General features: G+C 60.9%; 1 protein-coding gene across 1 annotated transcript in view; it reads left to right on the top strand.

Moving 5' to 3' along the window:
* UBN1 (ubinuclein 1) overlaps window positions 1–22,029 on the top strand; it is a 46,533-nt gene extending 24,504 nt beyond the window's left edge. Inside the window, 9 exon segments of the mRNA XM_068147281.1 lie at window positions 1,186–1,308; window positions 2,550–2,693; window positions 6,427–6,477; window positions 7,731–7,773; window positions 8,492–9,538; window positions 9,540–9,710; window positions 12,848–13,100; window positions 13,408–13,497; window positions 21,810–22,029. Coding sequence (XP_068003382.1) covers window positions 1,186–1,308; window positions 2,550–2,693; window positions 6,427–6,477; window positions 7,731–7,773; window positions 8,492–9,538; window positions 9,540–9,710; window positions 12,848–13,100; window positions 13,408–13,497; window positions 21,810–21,862 — 1,975 coding nt within the window. The 3' untranslated portion in view covers window positions 21,863–22,029.
* Window positions 22,030–25,090: the final 3,061 nt, after the last annotated feature.

The raw sequence follows: 25,090 nt of genomic DNA, 5'->3' as shown, positions 1-25,090 counted from the left end.
GAAGAGCTCAGACACCCAGAGCAAGAGCTCCCAGCCCTCTGAACCCTGCCCTTGCTTCAGGGCAGCTGGGCCTGGGTAGCCAGGAGCTCCTCAAGCAGGGCAGGAGCCTGACCCAGCTCAGGGTGTTGGTGCTGGAGGGGAACTGCACTGACCTGGGCCAGGGCTGGATCTAAGGAGAGCAGCAAGGCTGGGGAAAGGCCCTGAGCACAGGGCTGGGGAGGAGCAGCTGGGGGCCCTGCATCCAGTGCTGGAGCCTCTGAGCCAGGAAGGAGCTGGAGGGGCTGGAAGGTGTCCAGAGCAGGGCCAGGAGGAGGAGCAGAGAGCTGGAGCTGCTCTGCTGTGAGCACAGCCTGAGAGAGTTGGGGTTGTGCAGGCTGGAGAGGAGAAGGCTCCCAGGAGACCTCCTTGTGGCCTTCCAGGATCTGCAGGGGGCTCCAGGAAAGCTGGGGAGGGACTTTGGAGGGGGTCAGGGAAGGATAGGACTGGGGGGGATGGAGCAGAACTAGAAGTGGGGAGATTGAGATTGGCTGTGAGGAAGAAGTTGTTGCCCAGGAGGGTGGTGAGAGCCTGGCACAGGCTGCCCAGAGAGGTGGTGGAAGCCTCCTGCCTGGAGGTGTTTGCAGCCAGGCTGGAGGTGGCTGTGAGCAAGCTGCTGTGGTGTGAGGTGTCCCTGGCCATGGCAGGGGGTTCCTTGAGCTCCCTTCCCCCCTGCCAGCTCTGTGATTCTGTGTCCCTGCTGAGTGCAGGGGGGTTGGGCAAGATGACCTTTGAGTGTCCCTTCCAACCTGGTGCAAGCTGTGAAGCTGTGCTGAGCCTGGAGCAGAGGAGGCTGAGGGAGAACTCATTGCTCTCTGCAGCTCCCTGAGGGGAGGCTGGAGCCAGCTGGGGCTTGGGCTCTGCTCCCCAGGAGCAAGCAATAGGATGAGGGAAATGCCTTCAAGCTGCCCCAGGGAAGGTTCAGGTTGGAGATGAGAAGAAACTTCTTCCCTGGAAGGGTTCTCAGTGCCTGGCCCAGGCTGCCAGGGGGTGGCTGAGTGCCCAGCCCTGGAGGTGTCTCCCAGGGGCAGAGCTGTGGTGCTGAGGGCCAGGGCTCAGCCCCAGCCTGGGCAGAGCTGCAGAAGGGTTGGGCTGGAGTTGCTGGGAGGGCCTCTGTGACCCTCCTGTCCCCTGTGTGTCTCCTTGCAGGCTGCTGGAGGAGGAGAAGGAGCAGCGTGAGCGAGCCTGCTCCGAGGAGGAGGAGGAGGAGGAGAAGGGAGGGAAGCGCCCTGCAGGGCCACGCAAGAAGTTCCAGTGGAATGATGAGATCAGGTTTGCAGGCTTGAGCTCCTCAGAGCCCCTGGGCCCTGCCTCCTCCTGTGCAGCTGGAAGTGCAGGAGCCCTCTGGGGTCAGGCCCTGGCAGGCAGAGCGGTTGGGTGGCCTGCAGTGAGCTCTGTGGCTCAGCTCTGCTCTCCGTGGAGGCTGCTCTGGCACCTGGGACAGCTCAGCAAAACCAGGCTGTGTCAGCCCAGCCCTGAGAGCAGCTCCTGAAGCTCTCTGCAGGGTGTAAAAGGGAGGGCTGGGTGGAAGGGAAAAGGAGGAGGTCAGCTGAACTGCTCAGGTCCTACAGACTGGACCTCCAGGCTGCTCTCCTGCAGTTTGCCACTCCTGAGTCAGAACCTGCTGCTGGGCAGGACCTGGGGCTGGGGGCTGCCCAGCTCAGGCCTTAAAGCAGCCTTGCAGTGTTTGAAGGTGCCTCCAGGAGAGCTGGGCAGAGACATCTGATAAAGACTTGGAGTGCCAGGCCCAGGGCCAATGGCTTTGAGCTGGGAGAGAGGAGACTGAGAGTGGAGAGGAGGAAGAAATCCTCGGCAGTGAGGCTGGGGAGACTCTGGCCCAGGCTGCCCAGGGAGGCTGTGGCTGCCTCCTGCCTGGAGGTGTTCAGGACCAGGCTGGATGAGGCCCTGAGCAGCCTGTGCTGGTGGGAGGGGTCCCTGCCCAGGAACTGGATGATCTTGAAGGTCCCTTCCAACCTCAAGCATTCTATGAAGCCATGAAGCCAGCTTCTGGTTGTGGGAGCAGTTAACACTCCTGGGGGCTGCTGCCCCTGGCCCCCAGGGCTCTGACAAGGAGCAGGGCCTGGGGAGAAGGGGTGAGGGCAAAATGAGAGCCACTCCTGTTGTCTTCTTCACCTTGGTCCATCAGAGGCTGGGCTGCTGCTCCACAGATGGTTCCTTTAGGTCAGAGCAAGCTTCCCCTCCTGTCTTCTCCTTGCCTCAGCAGGAAGCTCCTGCAGAGTGCTTCAGTTCTGCCTGGAGTCCTGGCACTGCTTCCCCTCCTCTGCTGCTTCAGGAGGTTGAAATGGGAAGGGGTGAGGAGACTTCCCTGCTGGCACTTTGCTGTGTGTGCCAGCAGCCTGCCCTGCTTTGCCCTGCAGAGGCAGAGCAGGCTCAGGGCTGTTAGCAGAGGGCTCCTGCAGGGCTCTCTGATCCAGCCTGGCCTGCAGCTGGGCCTGGCCTCCAGCTGGGGCAAGGGATCCACATGACCCTCTCTGACCTTCTCCTGTCTTCAGGGAGCTGCTTTGCCATTTGGTGAAGATTAAGCTGGATGGTTATGACCTTGCCAGGAATCAGGCTCAGTCTCTAGAGGATTATGTGAAGACCTTCCTAGCTGGAGAGGTGAAGCCCCTTTGGCCAAAAGGCTGGATGCAGGCCAGGTGAGCAAGAACCTTGTCCTGAGGGGCCTGGAAGGGCTTTGGTCCTCCCCCTGCTGCAGGGCTAGGTCAGAGTGCTCAGGGCCTTGTCCTCTCCCAGGCTGGAGCTCACCACAGCATCTCCAGGCCCCTGTGCTGGGGCCTGGGCACTCCTCAGGGAGCCTCTTCCCCTTCCTGCCCATCACAGCTGCCCTTGCTGCGCTGAGCTCTTTGCTCTTCACTCTGCACCTCCAAGCTTTTGCTTCCATCTTCTTCCCAGCTCCCTCCCACTCTTCAGGGGGTGGAAGGCTGCTCTCAGATCCCTCTCTGCTCTTCTCATTTTCCAGGCTCAGCCTCCCCAGGTCCCTCAGCCCTTCCTTGCCTGTGCTGTGGGCCTCTTGCTCAGCCTCCATGGTGGCTCTGGGCTGCCTCTCTGCTCTGGGGACCCTGGGACTGGCTGCTGCCTCCAGCTGTGACCTCTCCAGCGCTGAACAGAGCCCCTGAGCTCTGCTCTGGTTAATTCCTGCCAGTCTCTTAGCTCCCAGCCCTGGTGTGGGGTCACCTTGCCCAGCATGCCCCCCAGCTGCATCTCTCAAGGCTGCTGCACCTCACTGGGTGCCCAGCCCCTGCTGCTGGGTGAGGAGCTTCCCTCCCAGCCTCAGGGCTTTGCCTTCCTTGGTGTTGGGCCACACAGGCTTTGTGCTGGCTTCTTTCTGCAGCCTGCCAAGGGCCCTGGCACTGCCAGCCCTGCCCTCCAGCCCCTGTCTGCAGCCTGGCACTGCCAGCCCTGCCCTCCAGCCCCTGTCTGCAGCCTGGCAGTGCCAGCCCTGCCCTCCAGCCCCTGTCTGCAGCCTGGCAGTGCCAGCCCTGTCCTCCAGCCCCTGTCTGCAGCCTGGCAGTGCCAGCCCTGTCCTCCAGCCCCTTTCTGCAGCCTGGCAGTGCCAGCCCTGCCCTCCAACCCCTTTCAGCAGCTTGCCAAGGTCCCTGGCAGTGCCAGCCCTGCCCTCCAGCCCCTGTCTGCAGCCTGGCAGTGCCAGCCCTGTCCTCCAGCCCCTTTCAGCAGCCTGGCAGTGCCAGCCCTGCCCTCCAGCCCCTGTCTGCAGCCTGACAGTGCCAGCCCTGCCCTCCAGCCCCTGTCTGCAGCCTGGCAGTGCCAGCCCTGCCCTCCAGCCCCTGTCTGCAGCCTGCCAAGGTCCCTGGCAGTGCCAGCCCTGCCCTCCAGGGTGTTCTCCCTACTTCTGCTTTCCCTTGCCCCTCAATCTCATGGAGTCTGTGCTGTCAGCCAGGTAGGGAATGTCCCTGCTGAGCACTCCTGGCCCCACACTGACCTCTGGCAGTGGGCAGGCACAAGGCAGAGGTGGGGCTGGGGTGAGGCTGGCAGCCCTGTGGCTCCCTGGATCTTGTTTGCCAGAGGATCCCTTTGATCTGTCTGACAAAGTTCAGGCCCTTTGGGAAGTCTTGCCTGGAGCATTCCCCAAAGGAGGCAAGGCAGGAGCTTGCAGGGGCCCAGGGGGTTGGTTTTCCTGCCCTCAGCTGGTGCCTTCCCTGCTGTTTCCTGCTCTTCCATGCCCTCCATCAGCCAAGGCACTGAGCTGCTAAGTGCAGAGAGTCCTTCCCTGGCACTGCCACCAAGGTTTTGCTTTGGCAAGGAGGCTCAGCTCTGCAGCCCCACTGCTGGGGGCTGTTCTCTGGCATTTAAAGAGCTGAATTGGGGTTTATTTGGGGGTGTGTTTGATGAAGGAGGAAGGAGGTGGCAGCCCTGGAGGAGTGGTGAGTATGAGCAGCAGGTCCCAGCTCCATTTGGAGAGGTGTCTGGCTGCCTGTGGCTGCTGCCTGTGCAGAGGGAGCAGGTGGCAGTGCATGGTGCTGGTGTCCAGGGCTTGGATGATGCCATCAGGAGGTGCTGCAGCTGCCTGCTGAGCTCATCAAGGCCTCAGCAGCTTTGGAGGGCCTGGGCTTGCCAGCAGGCAATGGAAGTCTGCCCTCCTGCTGTGTTAGGTGAAGCAGTTCTGAGGCATGCAGGGGGCCCTAAGGCTCACTGCAGGAGAGGCTTCCAGTGCAGCCAGCTGCAGAGTGGCTGCATCAGAGCCAGGCCTGCTGCTTGCTTGCCAGGGGCTCAGGCCCAAGGGTTTTTCCCTCTGGCTCTTGGTGGAGTTGCATTTGATGGTCTTTGAGATCATCTCTGGTAAGGCCTCACCTGGAGTGCTGCCTCCAGCTCTGCAGCCCTCCAAGGAAGAAGGACCTGGCCCTGCTGGAGAGGCTCCAGAGGAGGACACAAAGGTGATCAGAGAGGGCTGCAGAGCCTCTGCTGTGAGGACAAGCTGAGGGAGCTGGGGGTCTTCAGCCTGGAGAAGATTGCAGGGAGGCCTCAGAGCAGCCTGCCAGGACCTGAAGAAGGCTACAAGCAGGCTGCAGAGGGACTGCTCCCAAAGGCCTGCAGGGACAGCACCAGGGGCAATGGCTTCAAGCTAGAGCAGAGCAGATTGAGCTTGGGTGTGACGAACAAGTTCTGCAGCAGGAGGCTGCTGGAACACTGCAGCAGGCTGCCCAGGGAGGTGGCTGAGGCTCCAGCCCTGGAGAGATTCAAGGTGAGGCTGGAGAGGGCTCTGGGCAGCCTGAGCTGGTGGAGGATGTCCCTGCTGGGTGCAGGGCTTGGGCTGGGTGAGCTCTGGAGCTCCCTCCCAGCCCAGAGCACTCTCTGATCATTATGGGTCCCTCCCACCCTGCAGTATCCTCTGATTTGTGTGGTTCAAAGGCTGAAGGTGCAGAAGACAGCCCACAGCAGAGGAGGAAGGGCTTGACAGCAGGGGCAGAGCTGTAGGCAGACTGATGGCCAACTCAGCTTGGTTCAGCCACCCTGCCCACAGCAATCCAGCTGGGTGAGCAGAGCACCAGCTTTGGGCCTGAGTTCAGAGAGCTCCTGCCTTGAGTCTGCTCTCTCAAGCAGCACTGAAAGGTGGCTCCCAGTGCCTGAGGAGGAGACAAGGCAGAGGAGGAGGGGGGCAGAAGTCTTTGTGCAGCTGCTGGGGAGTGTGTGCCAGGAGCCAGCCCTGCAGCTGTGTCTGCCACCTCCTCACCCTGCCCTGGAAGCTGGAGGCCTCTTGAGCTGCAGCAGGGTGACAGCTTTGGTTTCTTTCCTTGGCTGAGGTTCTGCCTGTGGTTAGGTAGCTGTGAGAGGAGAGGTTGTGCTGCTGGGGGAAGAAGCCCCCTCAGCTGCTTGCTGGGGGCAGGGAGGTGCACAGGAAAGGCTTGGATGTGGCACTGGGAGCCATGCTTTAGCTGGCAGGAGGTGCTGGGTGACAGGTTGGACTTGCTGATCTCTGAGGCCTTTTCCACTCTGGTTGATGGTGTGGGAGGTGTGAGCTGCCCAGGCTGCTCCTCTGTGCTGCTGTGTTTGAGGCAGGGGGAGGTCACCTTTCTCCTCTCTCCAGTCCTTGGATAGCTCTTGGCTGAGCTGCCAGCTCTTGGCAGCAGCAGCAGCACCCAGCTGGGCTGCTTCCCTGCCCCTCCAGAGCCTTCTCCCCCCTCCCTGTGCCAGCAGCTGCCTCCATGGCCTCCCCAGTGCCTCTGAGCAGAGGGCACTGCCTGGGGGGAGCTCAGGAGGCGCCTCCTGCGGAGGGGATCAGGCTTCCTTTGCTCTCTGTGGTTCCCACTTCCAAGCCCCCTGCTGCCCCAGGCAGCTCTTGTCTCCAGTGATGCCAGCTGCTCTCCTGGGCCTTGCTGGGTGTCCCTTCTGATTGCTCTCTTCCCTTCTCAGGACTCTGTTTAAGGAGAGCAGGCGAGCACACGGACCCCTCCCGCCAGCCCTGTGAGTATCCTCTGGCCTGACAGCTGCTGGGTGGAGCAGGCAGGAGCACCCCAGCTTGGCTCCCAGCAGCTGCTTCAGCACTGCTTCACCTGGGGAGCTCCAGGGAGAGGAGCTCTGTGGGGGACAGCTCCCAACAGCAGCCTTCCAGAGGTGCTTTAGCCTTCCAGAGAGCTCAGAGCTGGGAAGCCAGGCTGGAAGCAGGCTGCAGTCTGATGCCAGCCAGGTTCACTTGCTCCTCCCTGGCTTCTGGGTTGCTTCTTTCTTGTTGCCTGCTTAAAGGAGGGACACAGTGAACTCAGGCTGGTGAAGATAGGTGCAGCAGGCTTGTGGGGGGCTGAGCAGGAGAGCTGGCAGGATGCAGCTGGGCAGCTGCTCCACAGCCAGAGGCTCTCATGGATCCCCCTGGCTGTGGGCTGGATGGTGCAGGGTCAGGCTGGTGCCTCACAGATGGTCCTGCCCTGGGCATTGGCAGTCACCTGGGCACTTCTCAAAGCCCCCAGAGGGGCTGAGGTTGCCCAGGAGATCATCTCTGCCCAGGGCAAGACCCAAAGCAGTAATGGCCATGGCTGGGGCTTGCTGCTCCCTGGGGCAAAGCACATCCTGAGAGCCCCTGGTGAGAAGAGTCTCTGAGACAGGTGACTGCAGACAGGATGCTTGCAGGTGAGCAGAGGAGGGCAAAGGAAAGGGCCCTGACCTAGCTGGAGGTGTCCCTGGCAGGATGAGCTTTGAAGGGTCCCTGCCAGGCCAGGGCAAGCTGTGAGGTGTGGGAGAGTAGGACCCAGAGCTCAGAGCCATCCTCACCTCGGCCTCAGCACTCCAGGATTTGTCTCAGAGCAGGCTGAAGGATCTCAGCTGTGCCTCTGGCAGATGCTGCTGCAGCCTGGACTTCTTCTGAGGACCTGGGAGAAGTGTTGGGGCTTTTCTGCCAGCCCCTGGGGTGGTTTCTCTCTGGGTATTGCCCTGCTTGGGTCGGCAGTGGGGCTCCCCTGGCAGCTCCCCAGCCTGCTGAGTGCCTTCCCTGCTCTGCCTCTCTTTCCAGCCTCTGCTCCACTCCCCCTGGGTGGCTGCTGGGGCTTCCCAGAGCAGCAGCTGAGTGTGGCATGGTTTTGGATCCCAGCAACCTGAGTTGCTGCCTCTCTGCCCTGGGTCCTTTGCACAGACTCAGTGGATCACCATCAGCAGTCTGCTCCCTAACTGCTGCCTTCCCTGGGGCCCCCCAGTGAGCTCTGTTCCTTTTGTCTCCCTCCAAACAGGGTGAAGAAGAAAGCTCTGGCTCCTGCCAAGGTGAAGGTGAAGGTGAGTCCTTGAGCCCTGCTCCTCCTGGCTGACAGAAGCCAAGGGGCAAGTGGCTGCCACCTGCAATCCTTTCCTTCTGCAACCACAAGGAAGCTGTGCAGTGGAGGAGGCAGTGCTGGGCTGGGGAGAACAGCTGGAACTGCAGCTGGAACTGCAGCTGGAACTGCAGCTGGAATGGATGGCAGCATTCTGCCCTCCTCCCCTTGCCTGCCCTCCCTCCTCCCCTTGCCTGCCCTCCCTCCTCCCCTTGCCAGCCCTCCCTCCTCCCCTTGCCAGCCCTCCCTTCTCCCCTTGCCAGCCCTCCCTCCTCCCCTTGCCAGCCCTCCCTCCTCCCCTTGCCAGCCCTCCCTCCTCCCCTTGCCAGCCCTCCCTCCTCCCCTTGCCTGCCCTCCCTTCTCCCCTTGCCTGCCCTCCCTCCTCCCCTTGCCTGCCCTCCCTCCTCCCCTTGCCTGCCCTCCCTTCTCCCCTTGCCTGCCCTCCCTCCTCCCCTTGCCTGCCCTCCCTCCTTCCCTTGCCAGCCCTCCCTCCTCCCCTTGCCAGCCCTCCCTCCTCCCCTTGCCTGCCCTCCCTCCTCCCCTTGCCTGCCCTCCCTCCTCCCCTTGCCTGCCCTCCCTCCTCCCCTTGCCTGCCCTCCCTCCTCCCCTTGCCTGCCCTCCCTTCTGCCACTCCCCAGACACTGCCTCTGCTCTGACTGCCTTCTCCCATGGTTTCCTTCCAGGACTCTTCCTCCTCCAAGCCAGACAAGAAGATCTCTGCTTCTGTCCCTTCTGTGCACTCCAGCAGCTCCTTAGCTCTGTCTTCAGAGCCCCAGGGGGCAGCTGTGGGCATCAGTGCCCAGGGCAGAGAGCTCCTGTCCCTCGGGGCAGCCCAGGCAGGCAGCACTCCTGCCACCTTCAAGGAGGACTCCCTGGACGAGGATTTGATCCGGAACCCAACCTCCTCCCTGGAAGCAGTCTCCAAGGAGCTGGCTGTGCTGAACAGCAGAGCAGCAGCCAGCCCTGACTTCACTCTTCCTGCAGCTCCAAAAGCCCCCCCCGAGAAGATCCCACCCCTTGCCTCCTCAGAGGAGAAGAGGACATTTCCAAAGTCCAGTCCTTCCCCTGCACCATCCTCTGGCTCCCTCCAGTCCCCTCTGAACTTCCTGGCCGAGCAGGCCCTGGCACTGGGCCAGTCCTCTCAAGACAAAAAGGCAGAGAGCTCCAACTACAAAGAGGTCTCCTGCCAGGCCTCTCCCAGCAAAACCCTCCCTGATGGCCACCAGGCTAAGCAGAAGCACCACAGCCTGGCCAGGCCCAGCTCCAGCCCGGTGGCAGCTCCTCAGGTGAAGGTCTTCCACTCGGGCAGCCAGCTGCAGAAGGCCTTCGCCTCCCCTGCTCCCTTCGTCAAGCTGCAGAGCCCCAAATCCTCCTCCCCCCTGCCCCAGCGCTCCCTGCTCCCCCAGGTCAAGTCCTCAGCCAAAGCTCAGAGCTTCCACTCCTCCTCCTCAGCTTCAGGCAGCTCCCAGAACTCCAGCAGCTCCCACAAGAGCCCAGGCTCTTCCTCCTCCTCCTCCTCCTCGTCCCTCGGCTACGCAGGAAAGCACTCGAGCGGCTCCAGCTCTTCAGGACAGGCTTACAAGTCCCCCTTTGTGGCTGGTTCCCTCTCCAAGCACGGAGCTTCTGCCAGCAGCTCCTCCTCAGCTGGAGCTGCTGCAGCCCAGGGCTGCTCCTCTGGGAGCCTGCTGCCCCCCGTGCAGCCCCCTGCCCCGGCCCCTGGCCGCCCGGCCCCCCGGCGCCGCGCTGAAGAAGCCTCCTGTCCCCCAGAAGCTGACTCTGGTGGCACCTCCTGGAGGTTCCAATGGAGATTCCAGTGGGGGCACTCAAGGGGTGGCCAAGCTGCTGACCTCCTCCCTAAAGCCAACTGTTGTGAGCAGCACTGCCTCTTCTACCTCTGTGCCGGTAAGCAGCGGGGTGCTGGCCTGGCCTGGCGCTGGGGAAAGGAGTGGGGTGGTGCCAGGCCATCTCCTCACCCCTCCAGACCTGCCATGAAGTGAGGGCTTCAACAACAGTGTCCTCAGAGTCTTGGTTGGCCCTCAGGAGGTGCTGGCTTTGGCCATGGGGTCCTGCTCTGAGATTCCAGCTTCCCTTGCCAGCTGGGAGCCATGGCCGTGGCAGGGCAGCTGCCAGCCTGTGGGGCTTGGTGCCTCCTGCCCTGGCTTTGTGACATGGCCACAGCAGGAGGGAGGTCAGTGGGGCAGGCTGGCAGGAGAGCTAAAAATCACTGCCCAGACTGACAGCAGCCTGGCCTGGAGCAGCACTGGGGTGGCAGCAGCAGCAGGACAGGGATTGTGCCCTTGGATCAGTACTGCTCAGGCCACAGCTTGAGTGCTGGGTTCAGTTCTGGGCTCCTCACTGCAAGAAGGACATTGAGGAGCCAGGCTGGAGCCATGGCTGTGGCCAAGGGGATGAGGTTCAGCAAGGCCAAGGTCTGGGTCCTGCCCTTGGGTTACAACTACCCCAGGAAGGCTCCAGGCTGGGGGCAGAGTGGCTGCAAAGTGCCCAGCAGAGAAGGCCCTGGGGGTGCTGGGTGCCAGCAGCTGGAGAGGAGCCAGGGGGTGCCCAGGGGGGCAAGAAGGGCAGCAGCAGCCTGGCCTGGAGCAGCAGTGGGGTGGCAGCAGGAGCAGGGCAGGGATTGTGCCTCTGGGCTGGGCACTGGGCAGGCCACAGCTTGAGTGCTGGGTTCAGCTCTGGGCTCCTCACTGCAGGAAGAACACTGAGGGCTGGAGCAGGGCCAGAGAAGGGCAAGAGAGCTGGGGAAGGGTCTGGGGAAGAGGGCTGGGGAGGAGCAGCTGAGGGAGCTGGGGGGGTTGAGCCTGGAGAAGAGGAGGCTGAGGGAGACCTCCTTGCTCTCTGCAGCTCCCTGAGAGGAGGCTGCAGCCAGCTGGGGCTTGGGCTCTGCTCCCTAGGAACAAGAGTCAATGACCTCAAGCTGCCTCTGGGAAGGTTTAGGTTGGACATGAGAAGAAACTTCTTCCCTGGAAGGGTTCTCAGTGCCTGGCCCAGGCTGCCAGGGGGGTGGCTGAATCCCCAGCCCTGGAGGTGTTTCCCAGAGGCAGAGCTGTGGTGCTGAGGGCCAGGGCTCAGCCCCAGCCTTGGTGCAGCTAGAGAATGGTTGGGCTGGATGGGCTTGAAAGGCTTTGCCAGCTGCAGTGTTTCTGTGATTCCAGAGGCCTGTTAGTCCTTTTCTCCACAGCTGAACTATGGAACAAGTACCCCTTGCAGGAGGTTGTTGCCTCCACCTTCCTGCCCTGCTTGCTTGGGTGATTCTCTCTGACTCCCTTCTCTTGCTCCCAGTTTCTAGTAACCTCCTGAGGTAATGTCTGGAGCCCAGCTGAAGGACACAGCATGGAGCTGAGGCTCTGAGCCCCTCAGTGTGGGTTGAGAGCAGCCCTGGAGAAAGAGCCTTGGGGGTGCTGGGTGCTGAGCAGCTCCCCAGGAGCCAGCAGAGCCTCCTGCAGCCCTCAGGCAGCTGTGTGCTGGGCTGCAGCCAGAGCAGGCTGGGCAGAGGGCAGCAGAGGGGATCCTGCCCCTGGGCTCTGCTCTGCTCAGCCCTCCCCTCCAATCCTGCCTCCAGCTCTGCTCTCCCCAGCAGCAGAAGGACACAGAGCTGCTGGAGAGAGGCCAGAGGAGGCCACAAAGGTGCTGCCAGGGCTGGAGCAGCTCTGCTGGGAGCACAGGCTGAGGGAGCTGGGGCTGTGCAGCCTGCAGAGGAGAAGGCTCCAGGGGCTCCTCAGAGCTGCTGCCAGGAGCTGAAGGGATCCTGCAGGAAGGCTGCAGAGGAACTTTGGCTGAGGGGGTCTGAGGCAGGCCCAGTGGGAAGGGTTTGGAGCTGAGGCAGAGCAGGGTTAGAGTGGAGCTGAGGAAGAAGTTGTTGAGTGTGAGGCTGCTGAGGCTCTGGCCCAGGCTGCCCAGGGAGGCTGTGGCTGCCTCCTGCCTGGGGGTGCTGAAGGCCAGGCTGGATGAGGCCTCAAGCAGCCAAGTCCAGCTGAGAGGTGTCCCTGCTGGTCGGTGGGAGCTGAAATCATTCCCCAGTGGGCTCTGTGCCATGGCAGAGATCTCAGGTGGCATCCAGGGCCACACCAAACTTCGGTGTCTTGAGTTGTCAGCAGAGATGTGGTGACCAAGGTGAGTAGGAAGCTTCCTCCTTGGAGCTCCCAGGCAGTGTGTGAGCTGCTCCTGGGCTGAGTGGAGGCACACTTCCAGAGCAAGGGACTAACAGCAGCACATGCAGGGTGGTCAGGTTGCTTGGTCCAGCAGCCTGATGTGCTGAGAACCTCCAGAGGGCCTCAAGAGTTGGCAGCTCCTGGATGCTTCTTGCAAGGAGGAATTCATTGATTCACAGAAGGGGTTGGAAGGGAGCTTCAGGATCATCCAGCTCCAAGCCCCTGCCATGGGCAGGGACCCCTCCCACCAGCACAGGCTGCTCAAGGCCTCATCCAGCCTGGCCCTGAACACCTCCAGGCAGGAGGCAGCCACAGCCTCCCTGGGCAGCCTGGGCCAGAGTCTCCCCAGCCTCACTGCAAAGGATTTCTTCCTCCTCTCCACTCTCAGTCTCCTCTCTCCCAGCTCAAAGCCATTGGCCCTGGGCCTGGCCCTCCCAGCCCTTGTCCCAAGTCCCTCCCCAGCTCTCCTGGAGCCCTTCAGCTACTGGGAGGCTGCTCTGAGGTCTCCCTGGAGCCTTCTCTTCTCCAGGCTGCACAGCCCCAGCTCTCCCAGCCTGGCCCCACAGGGGAGGTTCTGCAGCCTCTGCTCATCTCTGTGGCCTCCTCTGGAGCCTCTCCAGCAGCTCCAGGTCCTTCCTGTGCTGGGGGCTCAGAGCTGGAGGCAGTGCTGCAGGTGGGGGCTGAGCAGAGCAGAGCAGAGGGGCAGAATCCCCTCCCTGTGGTGCTGCTCTCCCTGCTCTGGCTGCAGCTCAGCACTCAGCTGGCTCTGGGCTGCCAGGCCAGAACTGCTGAGCTCTCCTTGCTCTGCAGAGCTTTCAGTGCCAGAGACTCTGATTTTCCCCCTCCTGACTGCCCTGTTCCATTGCTTTGCAGAAAGTAACCAGTGGAGCTGTGCTGCTGACCAGCTCTTCCTCCTTGAGCGTGCTGGCTCCATCCTACAAGTCCAACAGCCCAAAGCTGCCAGCTGCCCTCAGCTCCACCCCCTTGGGGATCATCTCTCCCATTCATTCCTTCCCTCTCCATGTCATCTCCTTCAGCTCTGACTCCTCCCCCAAGGCAGGAGTCTCCAAGGATGCAATAGTTACAGGACCTGCTCCAGGAACTTTCCACCACGGCCTGGGCCACAGTGAGTATCCTGCTGCTGCTCCCCCTGGGTGCTGCCTGTGTCTGTGCTGGCAGCCCCCACCCTGCCAAGGCTGTGCTGTGTTCACCCCTTGCACACCACCTCCCTCCCCCTTGCTCCTGCTTCCTGCTCTGCTTCCTACCTTTAGACCTTGGCCACAGCCCTGAGAGCTAGCCCAGAATTCCCTCTGGCTGGAAGCTGAGCTACAGGCTGACTGCTGCAGCTGCTCTGCTCTAGGTTCTGTGCCTGATGTGGATTTTCCCCCCTGTTTTGTTGTCCCCTGTCCTCTCTCTGTGTTTTCTCTCTCTAGGTCTCCTGGCTGGCTTGCACTCCAGCCCCCACCACGCCACGCCGCTCCCACACCCTGCCCTCTCCACTCACTTACCACAGCCTCTGCCAGGTAACTTCCCACTCAGCCCTCTCTCTCTTTGCCTTCTCACTTGTCCCCTGGAGCAGCAGAATGGCCTCTGGAGAGCATCCAGTCCACCCCCCGCCGCCAAGGCAGGGGCACCCAGGGCAGGTCACACAGGAGCACATCCAGGTGGGGCTTGAAAGTCTCCTCACAAGGAGACCTCTCTGGGCAGCCTGCTCCAGGCCTCCAGCACCCTCACACCAAACAACTTTCTCCTCATGTTGAGGTAGAACTTCCTGTGTTCCAGTTTGTGCCCACTGCCTCTTGACCTGTCACTGGGTACCCCTGCAAAGAGCCAGGCCTCTTCTTGACCCCACCTCTCAGCTATTGATAGGCATTGATCAGATCCTCTCTCAGTCTTCTCCTCTCCAGATAAAAGCAGCCCCAAGGCTCTCAGCCCTTCTTCACAGCAGAGATGTTCCAGCCCCTTCATCATCCTCATAGCCTCCCCTGGACTCTCTCCAACAGATCCCTGTCCCTCCTGAGCTGGGGAGCCCAGAGCTGGATGCAATATCCCAGGTGTGGTCTCAGCAGGGCAGGACAGAGGGGGAGCAGAACCTCCCTGGCCCTGCTGGCCACACTGCTCTTAGTGCACCCCAGGTGCTTCTTCCTTGAGCAGGCAAAGCAAGATCATTGTTCACACTGCCCAACCTTGGCTGTCACTAAAGCCCTCCCTGAGGTACCCAGGGAGGTGCAGCCCTCCCTGTCCTGTAGTGGTTAAGCCAACCAGGCCAAACTGCTGTGTTGGGGAATGATGAGCAGGGCCTACCACAAGTGTGGGTTCCTGGAGGTGCTCAGCTTTGCAGGCTGTGTTGTGGTAGGAAGCATCCAGGCTGGGGAGGGGTGGCCCCCAGGCTGGGGATGAAGCTGGCTGCTCATGGCATGGTTAGGTGCACATTTCACTGGGTACAAAACCAGACTGGTTGGCTGGGCCTAGAGAGTGGGGAACTAAGTTAGCTCCAGCTGGTGGCCACTCCCCAGTGGTGTTCCCCAGGGCTCAGCACTGGGCACAGTTCTCTTTGATGCCTTCAGCAATGATCTGGGTGAGGGCATGGAGGCAGCCTTGGGCAGCCTGCAGATGGTACTAAGCTGGGGGCTGCAGGGGAGCTGGCCCTGGGGGCTGCAGGGGAGCTGGCCCTGGAGGCTGCAGGGGATTTGGCCCTGAGGGCTGCAGGGGATTTGGCCCTGGAGGCTGCAGGGGAGCTGGCCCTGGGCTGTGCAGAGTGAGAAGGGAGGGCAGGGCTGAAGGCCTCTCTTCGATGGCAGGAGAGCTCCCAGCAGCCCTGTATGGGACAAAGGATATTTTGTGCTGACTTTCTGCAGATGGCACTAAGCTGGGTCCCAGAGTTGATCTTGAGTTGATCAGAGTTCCATTGAGTTGATCAGAGTTCCATTGAGTTGATCCATGGGTTGATCAGAGTTCCATTGATTTGATCAGTTCGTTGAGTTGATCTTGAGTTGATCCGAGTTCTGTTGAGTTGATCTTGAGTTGATCAGCATTCCCTTGAGTTGATCTTGAGTTGATCTTGAGTGGATCAGCATTCCCTTGAGTTGTTCTTGAGTTGATCTTGAGTGGATCAGCATTCCCTTGAGTTGATCTTGAGTTGATCTTGAGTGGATCAGCATTCCCTTGAGTTGATCTTGAGTTGATCTTGAGTGGATCAGCGTTCCCTTGAGTTGATCTTGAGTTGATCTTGAGTGGATCAGCGTTCCATTGAGTTGATCTTGAGTTGATCTTGAGTGGATCAGCATTTCATTGAGTTGATCTTGAGTTGATCTTGAGTGGATCAGCGTTCCATTGAGTTGATCTTGAGTTGATCTTGAGTGGATCAGCGTTCCATTGAGTTGATCTTGAGTTGATCTTGAGTGGATCAGCGTTCCATTGAGTTGATCTTGAGTTGATCTTGAGCGGATCAGCATTCCATTGAGTCGATCTTGAGCAGATCAGCGTTCCATTGAGTTGATCTTGAGCGGATCAGTGTTCCATTGAGTTGATCTTGAGTGGATCAGCGTTCCATTGAGTTGATCTTGAGTTGATCTTGAGCGGATCAGCGTTCCATTGAGTTGATCTTGAGCGGATCAGCGTTCCATTGAGTTGATCTTGAGCTGATCAGTGTTCCATTGAGTTGATCAGAGTTCCATTGAGTCGATCCTTGAGTTGATCAGAGTTCCATTGATTTGATCTTGAGTTGCTCAGAGTTCTGTTTCAGCGGGAAGCTCTCTTGGGAGCACACCGCGACCAGCAGCCTCGGAGAGCACCAACTGCTTTCCTTTCAGCCTACGGGACCGGCAGGCCCCGCGTGGTCTCTCGGCCCTCGGCTGGAATCGGCGCTTGCCGTTCTCCACGTGCTTGCTGCTGGCGATCGCTCGGGCTCGCTGTGTCACCGGCAGCACGTTTAAAAGCCGGTGGCACCTCGCAGGCGGTTCCGTTCCAGCGGGAAGCTCTCTTGGGAACACACTGCGACCAGCAGCCTTGGAGAGTGCCAACTGCTTTCCTTTCCAACCTACGGGAACGGCAGGCCCCGCGCGGTCTCTTGGCACTTGGCTGGGATCGGCGCTTGCCGTTCTCCACATGCTTGCTGCTGGGGATCGCTCGGGCTCGCTGTGTCACTGGCGGCACGTTTAAAAGCCAGCAGCACCTCGCAGGCAGTTCCGTTCCAGCCCATGTGCTCTCTCTCGGGAACACACCGCGACCAGCAGCCTCAGAGAGCACCAACTGCTTTCCTTTTCAGCTTACAGGCACAGCAGGCCCTGTGCGGTCTTTCAGCCCTCAGCTGGAATCGGTGCTTGCCGTTCTCCCCATGCTTGCTGCTGGGGATTGCTCGGGCTTGCCGCGTCACCGGCGGCACGTTTAAAAGCCAGTGGCCCCTCGTGGGCGGTTCCGTTCCAGCCCCTGTGCTCTCTCTTGGCTGCGCTGTGCTTTGTCTAAAGCTTTGTCCATTAGGTCCCGTGGGCAGGGCTGGGCATGGTGGTAACTCCTCGCAATAACTCCTTCAAAACATCAGTCTCGCCTCAGACTGGGGCAGAACATAAGCAGGTAGGTAGGTGTCATAAGCAAGAGGTAGGTGTCCAGGCATCTGGCTGCAGAGAGTGCTGGAGCCTGGCACTTGGGATGGATGGTAGCGGGGACAACTCCTGCATTAGCTGTGAGCAGATCGACTGTCTACTTGCCCTGCTGGCCAGACTGAAGGACAAGGTTGCTAGACTTAGAGATGTAAGGGATTGTAGAAGGGAGACAAACTTGAGTAAGCAGGCTCTGCAGGCCCCCCCAGCAGAGGCTGGCTATCCAAAAAGCAGAGGGGAATGGGCGCAGGTTCCTCTCAAAAGACGCAAGGTTAAACCTCCTTGCCTCCCCTCACCCCCCCCACTGCCTTTGGAAAACAAGTATGGGGCATTGGAGGTCGAGGGTGAGGTGATTCTGATGCCGGAGGACACACCATCTGGGGTTTTCCCTGAGGCTAAACAGCCTAAGGCTAAACAGCCTACACTTAAACAGCCTAAGGCAAAACAGCCTAAGGTTAAACAGCCTACGGTTAAACAGCCTTCCCCTGGCATCAGGACCTGCTCCCTCCAAAAAAAGAGGAGGGTAACTGTTATTGGTGATTCCCTCCTGAGGGGAACAGAAGGGCCCATGTCAGCCAGACCCTTCTCAAAGGGAAGTTTGCTGCCTCCCAGGAGCCCAAGTTAATGATGTTACCAGAAGGCTGCCTAGCCTGGTGCAGCCCTCTGACTACTATCCCTTAGTAGTTATGCAGTTAGGGAATGATGATGTTGCAACCAGGGGTCCCAGGGCTATCAAGAATGACTTTAAGGCCCTGGGGGACCTGGTTGAGGGGTCAGGGGCACAAATAATTTTTTCATCAATACCCTTAGTTGCAGGAGGGAACACCATGAGGAACAGGTCAGCAGCTAGAGTTAACAAGTGGCTCAGAGGCTGGGGCAGTCAAAAGAATTTTGGGTTTTTCGATCTTGAAGAACTTTCTACTGCAGCAGGTCAGCTGGCAACAGATGGAGTACATCTGTCCCAGAGGAGGGGAAAGATCAGAGTGTACAAGAATGGCCTATCCCTCAAGGGGAAAAAGATTCTAGGAAGGGAATTGGCAGGTCTCATTGATAGGGCTTTAAACCAGATTTGAAGGGGGAAGGGGCTGGAACCAGTCCCCCCAGACAGGAGTCTGGGGGTGATAAGCTGGAGCCAGGGGTGAAACCGGCAGCCCAGCTGCAGTGCATGTACACTAATGCACGAAGCATGGGCAACAAGCAAGAGGAGCTGGAAGCCTTGCTGCAGCAGGAAGGTTATGATGTAGTCACCATCACAGAGATGTGGTGGGATGACTCACATGACTGGAGCGCTGCAATTGACGGCTCCAGCCTCTTCAGGAGAGACAGGCAAGGAAGAAGGGGTGAAGGGGTGGCCCTGGACATCAGGGAGGCACTAGATGCCATTGAGCTGGAGATCAGGGACCATCAGGTTGAGTGCCTGTAGGTGAGAATTAGAGGGAAGGCCAGCAGGGCTGACATCCTGGTTGGAGTCTGTTGTAGACCACCCAACCAGGAGGAAGATGTTGATGAAGCATTCTATAGGCAGCTTAGGGCTGTCTCAAGATCTCCAGACCTTGTTCTCATGGGCGACTTCAACCTGCCTGACATCTGCTGGGATCTCAACACAGCAGAGAGGCGGCAGTCTAGGAGGTTCTTAGAGTGCATGGAGGACAGCTTCTTATCCCAGGTGCTGTGTGAGCCTACCAGGGGCAAGGCTCTGCTTGACCTCCTCTTCACCAACAGGGAAGGGCTGGTGGGGATGTGGTGGTCGGAGGGTGCTTAGGGGCCAGTGACCACGAGATAATTGAGTGTTCAATATGCAGCCAAGCCAAGAGGGACAGCAAGAAGACCTCCACTCTGGACTGCCAGAGGGCAGACTTCAGGCTACTCAAGGAACTAATTCAGAGGGTTCCTTGGGATAAAGCCCTTAAAAATAAAGGACTCCAGGAGAGCTGGACCTGCTTCAAGGAAGAACTGTTGAAGGCACAGGGACAGGCTGTGCCAATGTGCCGGAAGATGAGCCGCCAGGGCAGACGGCCAGCCTGGATGGGCAATGAACTCTTAATAGAACTAAGGGAAAAAAAGAGGGTGCATCATCTTTGGAAGAAAGGGGAGGCAACCCATGGAATGTTTAAGGATGTTGCTAGGTCTTGTAGGAAGAAAATTAGGGAGGCAAAAGCACATTTGGAGCTTAGCCTGGCCTCTGCTGTGAAGGACAACAAAAAGTCCTTCTTGCTATTAATATATTTATAGAAGAAGGGCAAGGACAACCTCCACTCCTTGGTGGACACGGAGGGGAACACTGTATCAAAGGATGAGGAAAAGGCAGAGATACTTAACACCTTCTTTGCCTCAATTTTTACTAGCAGGACAGAATGTCTTCCAGACCGCTGGCCTGCAGAGCTGGCAGAAGGAGCCAGGGAGCTGCATAGTTTCCCTCTGATCCAGGAGCAGGTAGTTAGAGATCTCCTCAGCCGCTTGGATCCCCACAAGTCCATGGGACCGGATGGGATCCATTCTAGGGTGCTGAGAGAGCTGGCAGATGAGCTGGCCAAGCCACTCTCCATCATTTTTCATCAGTCCTGGCTCACTGGAGAGGTCCCAGAAGACTGGAAGCTGGCCAGTGTGGTGCCCATCCATAAGCAGGGCCAGTTGGATGAGCCAGGACCTCAGTGCCAGGCAAGATCATGGAACAGGACATCCTGAGTGCAATCACACAGCACTTAGAGGATGGCCAAGGGATCAGGCCCAGCCAGCAGGGATTTAGGAAGGGCAGGTCCTGCCTGACCGACCTGAGCTCCTTCCAAGCCCAGGTGACTGCCTGGTGGATGTGGGGCAGGCTGTGGATGTGGTCTGCCTGGACCTCAGCAAGGCCTTTGACACTGTGCCCCACAGCAAACTGCTGGCCAAGCTGTCAGCCCCTGGCTTGGATGGGAGCACACTGCATTGGGTTAGGAACTGGCTGGAGGCTGAGCCCAGAGAGTGGTGGTGAATGGTGCCACATCCAGCTGGCAGCCAGGCCCCAGTGGTGTGCCCCAAGGATCAGTGCTGGGCCCTGTGCTCTTTAACATCTTCATTGATGATCTGGATGAGGGCATTGAGTCCACCAGCAGTAAATTTGCAGACAACACCAAGCTGGGGGCAGGAGTTGATCTGCTGGAGGGTAGAGAGGCTCTGCAGAGGGACCTGGACAGGCTGGACAGATGGGCAGAGGCCAAGGGCAGGAGATTGAACACATCCAAGTGCCAGGGGCTGCACTTTGGCCACAACAACCCCATGCAGTGCTACAGGCTGGGGGCAGAGTGGCTGAGAGCAGCCAGGCAGAGAGGGACCTGGGGGTGCTGGTTGGCAGCAGCTGAACAGGAGCCAGCAGTGTGCCCAGGGGGCCAAGAAGGCCAAGGGCATCCTGGCCTGCATCAGGAAGAGTGTGGCCAGCAGGAGCAGGGAGGTCATTCTGCCCCTGTACACTGCACTGGTTAGGCCACACCTTGAGTCCTGTGTCCAGTTCTGGGCCCCTCAGTTTAGGAAGGAGGTTGACTTGCTGGAATGAGTCCAGAGAAGGGCAACAAAGCTGGGGAGGGGTCTGGAGCACAGTCCTGTGAGGAGAGGCTGAGGGAGCTGGGGTTGCTTAGCCTGGAGAAGAGGAGGCTCAGGGGAGACTCTCTCCAACTCCCTGAAGGGAGGTTGGAGCCAGGTGGGGGTTGGGCTCTTCTCCCAGGCAACCAGCACTAGAACAAGGGGACACAGGCTCAAGCTGTGCCAGGGGAGGTTTAGGCTGGAGGTTAGGAGGAAATTCTACACAGAGAGAGTGATTGCCCATTGGAATGGGCTGGAATGGGTGGTGGAGTCACCATCCCTGGAGGTGTTCAGGAGGAGACTTAATGGGGTGCTTGGTGCCATGGGTTAGTTGTTTAGGTGGTGTTGGATTGGTTGATGGGTTGGACACGATGATCCTGAAGGTCTCTTCCAACCTGGTCTGTTCCATTCCATTCCATTCCATTCCATTCCATTCCATTCCATTCCATTCCATTCCATTCCATTCCATTCCATTCCATTCCATTCCATTCCATTCCATTCCATTCCATTCCATCTGCTGCAGGGCAGGAGGCTGTGCAGAGGGCCCTGGACAGGCTGCAGCCATGGCTGAGGCCAAGGGGATGAGGTTCAACAAGGCCAAGGGCTGGGTCCAGCCCTTGGGTCACAACAACCCCAGGAAGGCTCCAGGCTGGGGGCAGAGTGGCTGCAAAGTGCCCAGCAGAGAAGGCCCTGGGGGTGCTGGGTGCCAGCAGCTGGAGAGGAGCCAGGGGGTGCCCAGGGGGGCAAGAAGGGCAGCAGCAGCCTGGGCTGGAGCAGCAGTGGGGTGGCAGCAGGAGCAGGGCAGGGATTGTGCCGCTGGGCTGGGCACTGGGGAGGCCACAGCTTGAGTGCTGGGTTCAGCTCTGGGCTCCTCACTGCAGGAAGGAGATTGAGGAGCTGGAGCAGGGCCAGAGAAGGGCAAGAGAGCTGGGGAAGGGTCTGGGGAAGAGGGCTGGGGAGGAGCAGCTGAGGGAGCTGGGGGTGTTGAGCCTGGAGCAGAGGAGGCTGAGGGAGACCTCCTTGCTCTCTGCAGCTCCCTGAGAGGAGGCTGCAGCCAGCTGGGGCTTGGGCTCTGCTCCCTAGGCTCAGGGGAGAGAAGGAGAGGCAATGGCCTGAAACTGTGCCAGGGGAGGGTGAGGTTGGAGAGGAGGCCAAATGTCTTTGCTGCAAGGGTTCTCAGAGCCTGGCAGAGGCTGCCCAGGGAGGTGGTGGAGTCCCCATGCCTAGAAGTGTTCCAGAAAGGTGTGGCCATGGTGTTGCTGGACTGGAGGCTCTGGGAGGCCTTTTCCAGCCCAAACCATTCTCTGCTAGTGCCACTCTGATGCTGCTGTGGCTTTCTCTCTGGTGTAGCTTTGCACATGAACCTGTAGGTCTTCACATCAGCACTCAATCATTTCCCACTGGGAAGAACTTGCCTCGGCTGCTCAGACTCCAGGCCCTTTCTCACCTGCTCTGGGAACCACCTCCCTCTTCAGGGTAAAACCCAACTCAAGGCTTCCCCTGTCCCTTCACTCCCTACCTCTCGGTGCAGAAGCCAGGCTGCTCCCAGCCCTGTCTCCCATCAGCTCCCTTCCTCCCTGATCCCTTGGTGCTGCAAGAGAGGAGCAGAGAGATTTGCCCCCGGCCCTGCAGCTGCCTGCAGCCCCCCAAACCCCTTCCCACTTGCTTTTGGTTTCTTGCAGACGCTCCTCAGCTGCACGGCAAAGGCTCCGGCGCCCAGCAGCGCAAGTTGTGACATCTGCCGGCCAGGGAGGGCAGCAGCAGCGCACAGCAGGCCCGGGAGGGGAGCAGCAGCAGCAGCAGCACACAGCCAGGCCAGGAGGGGAGCAGCAGCAGCAGCACACAGCCGGCCCGGGAGGGGAGCAGCAGCAGCAGCAGCACACAGCCGGGCCAGGAGGGGAGCAGCAGCAGCACACAGCCGGCCCGGGAGGGGAGCAGCAGCAGCAGCAGCACACAGCCGGGCCAGGAGGGGAGCAGCAGCAGCAGCAGCAGCACACAGCCGGGCCAGGAGGGGAGCAGCAGCAGCAGCAGTGCACAGCCGGGCCAGGAGGGGAGCAGCAGCAGCACACAGCCAGGCCAGGAGGGGAGCAGCAGCAGCAGCAGCGCACAGCCGGGCCAGGAGGGGAGCAGCAGCAGCAGCACACAGCCGGCCCGGGAGGGGAGCAGCAGCAGCACACAGCCGGGCCAGGAGGGGAGCAGCAGCAGCAGCACACAGCAGGCCCGGGAGGGGAGCAGCAGCAGCAGCAGCACACAGCCGGACCAGGAGGGGAGCAGCAGCAGCAGCAGCACACAGCCGGGCCAGGAGGGGAGCAGCAGCAGCAGCAGCAGCACACAGCCGGCCCGGGAGGGGAGCAGCAGCAGCAGTAGCACACAGCCGGGCCAGGAGGGGAGCAGCAGCAGCAGCAGTGCACAGCCGGGCCAGGAGGGGAGCAGCAGCAGCAGCAGCACACAGCAGGCCCGGGAGGGGAGCAGCAGCAGCAGCAGCACACAGCCGGCCCGGGAGGGGAGCAGCAGCAGCAGCAGCACACAGCCGGCCCGGGAGGGGAGCAGCAGCAGCAGTAGCACACAGCCGGCCCGGGAGGGGAGCAGCAGCAGCAGTAGCACACAGCCGGGCCAGGAGGGGAGCAGCAGCAGCAGCAGCACACAGCCGGGCCAGGAGGGGAGCAGCAGCAGCAGCAGCACACAGCCGGCCCGGGAGGGGAGCAGCAGCAGCACACAGCCGGCCCGGGAGGGGAGCAGCAGCAGCAGCAGCAGCACACAGCCGGGCCAGGAGGGGAGCAGCAGCAGCACACAGCCGGGCCAGGAGGGGAGCAGCAGCAGCAGCACACAGCCGGGCCAGGAGGGGAGCAGCAGCAGCAGCAGCAGTGCACAGCCGGCCCGGGAGGGGAGCAGCAGCAGCAGCACACAGCCGGCCCGGGAGGGGAGCAGCAGCAGCAGCAGCACACAGCCGGCCCGGGAGGGGAGCAGCAGCAGCAGCAGCACACAGCCGGGCCAGGAGGGGAGCAGCAGCAGCAGCAGCAGTGCACAGCCGGCCCGGGAGGGGAGCAGCAGCAGCAGCAGCACACAGCCGGGCCAGGAGGGGAGCAGCAGCAGCAGCAGCACACAGCCGGGCCAGGAGGGGAGCAGCAGCAGCAGCAGCACACAGCCGGCCCGGGAGGGGAGCAGCAGCAGCAGCAGCACACAGCCGGGCCAGGAGGGGAGCAGCAGCAGCAGCAGCACACAGCCGGCCTGGGAGGGGAGCTGCAGCAGCAGCACACAGCCGGGCCAGGAGGGGAGCAGCAGCAGCAGCACACAGCCGGGCCAGGAGGGGAGCAGCAGCAGCAGCACACAGCCGGGCCAGGAGGGGAGCAGCAGCAGCAGCACACAGCCGGCCCGGGAGGGGAGCAGCAGCAGCAGCAGCGCACAGCCGGCCCGGGAGGGGAGCAGCAGCAGCAGCAGCACACAGCCGGGCCAGGAGGGGAGCAGCAGCAGCAGCAGCACACAGCCGGCCCGGGAGGGGAGCAGCAGCAGCAGCAGCACACAGCCGGCCCGGGAGGGGAGCAGCAGCAGCAGCAGCACACAGCCGGCCCGGGAGGGGAGCAGCAGCAGCAGCAGCACACAGCCGGCCTGGGAGCAGAGCAGCAGCAGCAGCACACAGCCGGCCTGGGAGGGGAGCAGCAGCAGCAGCAGCACACAGCCGGCCTGGGAGGGGAGCAGCAGCAGCAGCAGCACACAGGCGGCCTGGGAGCAGAGCAGCAGCAGCAGCAGCACAGAGCCGGGCCAGGAGGGGAGCAGCAGCAGCAGCGCACAGCCGGGCCAGGAGGGGAGCAGCAGCAGCAGCACAGAGCCGGGCCAGGAGGGGAGCAGCAGCAGCAGTGCACAGCCATGCCGGGAGGGGCACCTGGAGCTGTGCCTAGGCTGAGCCCCACACCAAGAGGCCACCTTGAGCTCTGTCTACGCTGAGCTGTACACCAAGAGGCCACCTTGAGGCGTGTCTGGGCTGAGCTGGATAGCAAGAGGCCACCTTGAGCCGTGTCTGGGCTGAGCTGGATAGCAAGAGGCCACCTTGAGCCGTGTCTGGGCTAAGCTGCACACCAAGAGGCCACCTTGGGCCGTGTCTGGGCTAAGCTGCACACCAAGAGGCACCTTGGGCTGTGTCTGGGCTGAGCTGCACACGAAGAGGCCACCTTGAGCCGTGCCTGGGCTGAGCTGCACACCAAGAGGCACCTTGAACCGTGCCTGGGCTGAGCTGCACACCAAGAGGCCACCTTGGGCTGTGTCTGGGCTGAGCTGCACACCAAGAGGCACCTTGGGCTGTACCTGGGCTGAGCTGCACACCAAGAGGCACCTTGGGCTGTGTCTGGGCTAAGCTGCACACCAAGAGGCCACCTTGTGCTGTGTCTGGGCTGAGCTGCACACCAAGAGGCCACCTTGTGCCGTGTCTGGGCTAAGCTGCACACCAAGAGGCCACCTTGAGGCGTGTCTGGGCTGAGCTGGATAGCAAGAGGCCACCTTGAGCCGTGTCTGGGCTGAGCTGCACACCAAGAGGCCACCTTGTGCCGTGTCTGGGCTAAGCTGCACACCAAGAGGCCACCTTGAGCCGTGTCTGGGCTAAGCTGCACACTAAGAGGCCACCTTGGGCTGTGTCTGGGCTGAGCTGCACACCAAGAGGCACCTTGGGCTGTGTCTGGGCTGAGCTGCACACCAAGAGGCACCTTGAGCCGTGCCTGGGCTGAGCTGCACAGCAAGAGGCACCTTGGGCTGTGTCTGGGCTAAGCTGCACACCAAGAGGCACCTTGGGCTGTGTCTGGGCTGAGCTGCACACCAAGAGGCACCTTGGGCTGTGTCTGGGCTGAGCTGCACGCCAAGAGGCACCTTGGGCCGTGCCTGGGCTGAGCTGCACACCAAGAGGCACCTTGGGCCGTGCCTGGGCTGAGCTGCACACCAAGAGGCACCTTGGGCCGTGTCTGGGCTGAGCTGCACA

The sequence above is a fragment of the Melanerpes formicivorus genome, unplaced genomic scaffold (genome assembly GCF_026170545.1).
Source record: "Melanerpes formicivorus ecotype bairdi unplaced genomic scaffold, bMelFor1.0.p_v2 SCAF_14, whole genome shotgun sequence".
NCBI lineage: Eukaryota > Metazoa > Chordata > Aves > Piciformes > Picidae > Melanerpes > Melanerpes formicivorus.
This window is presented reverse-complemented; position numbering and strand designations above follow the sequence as displayed.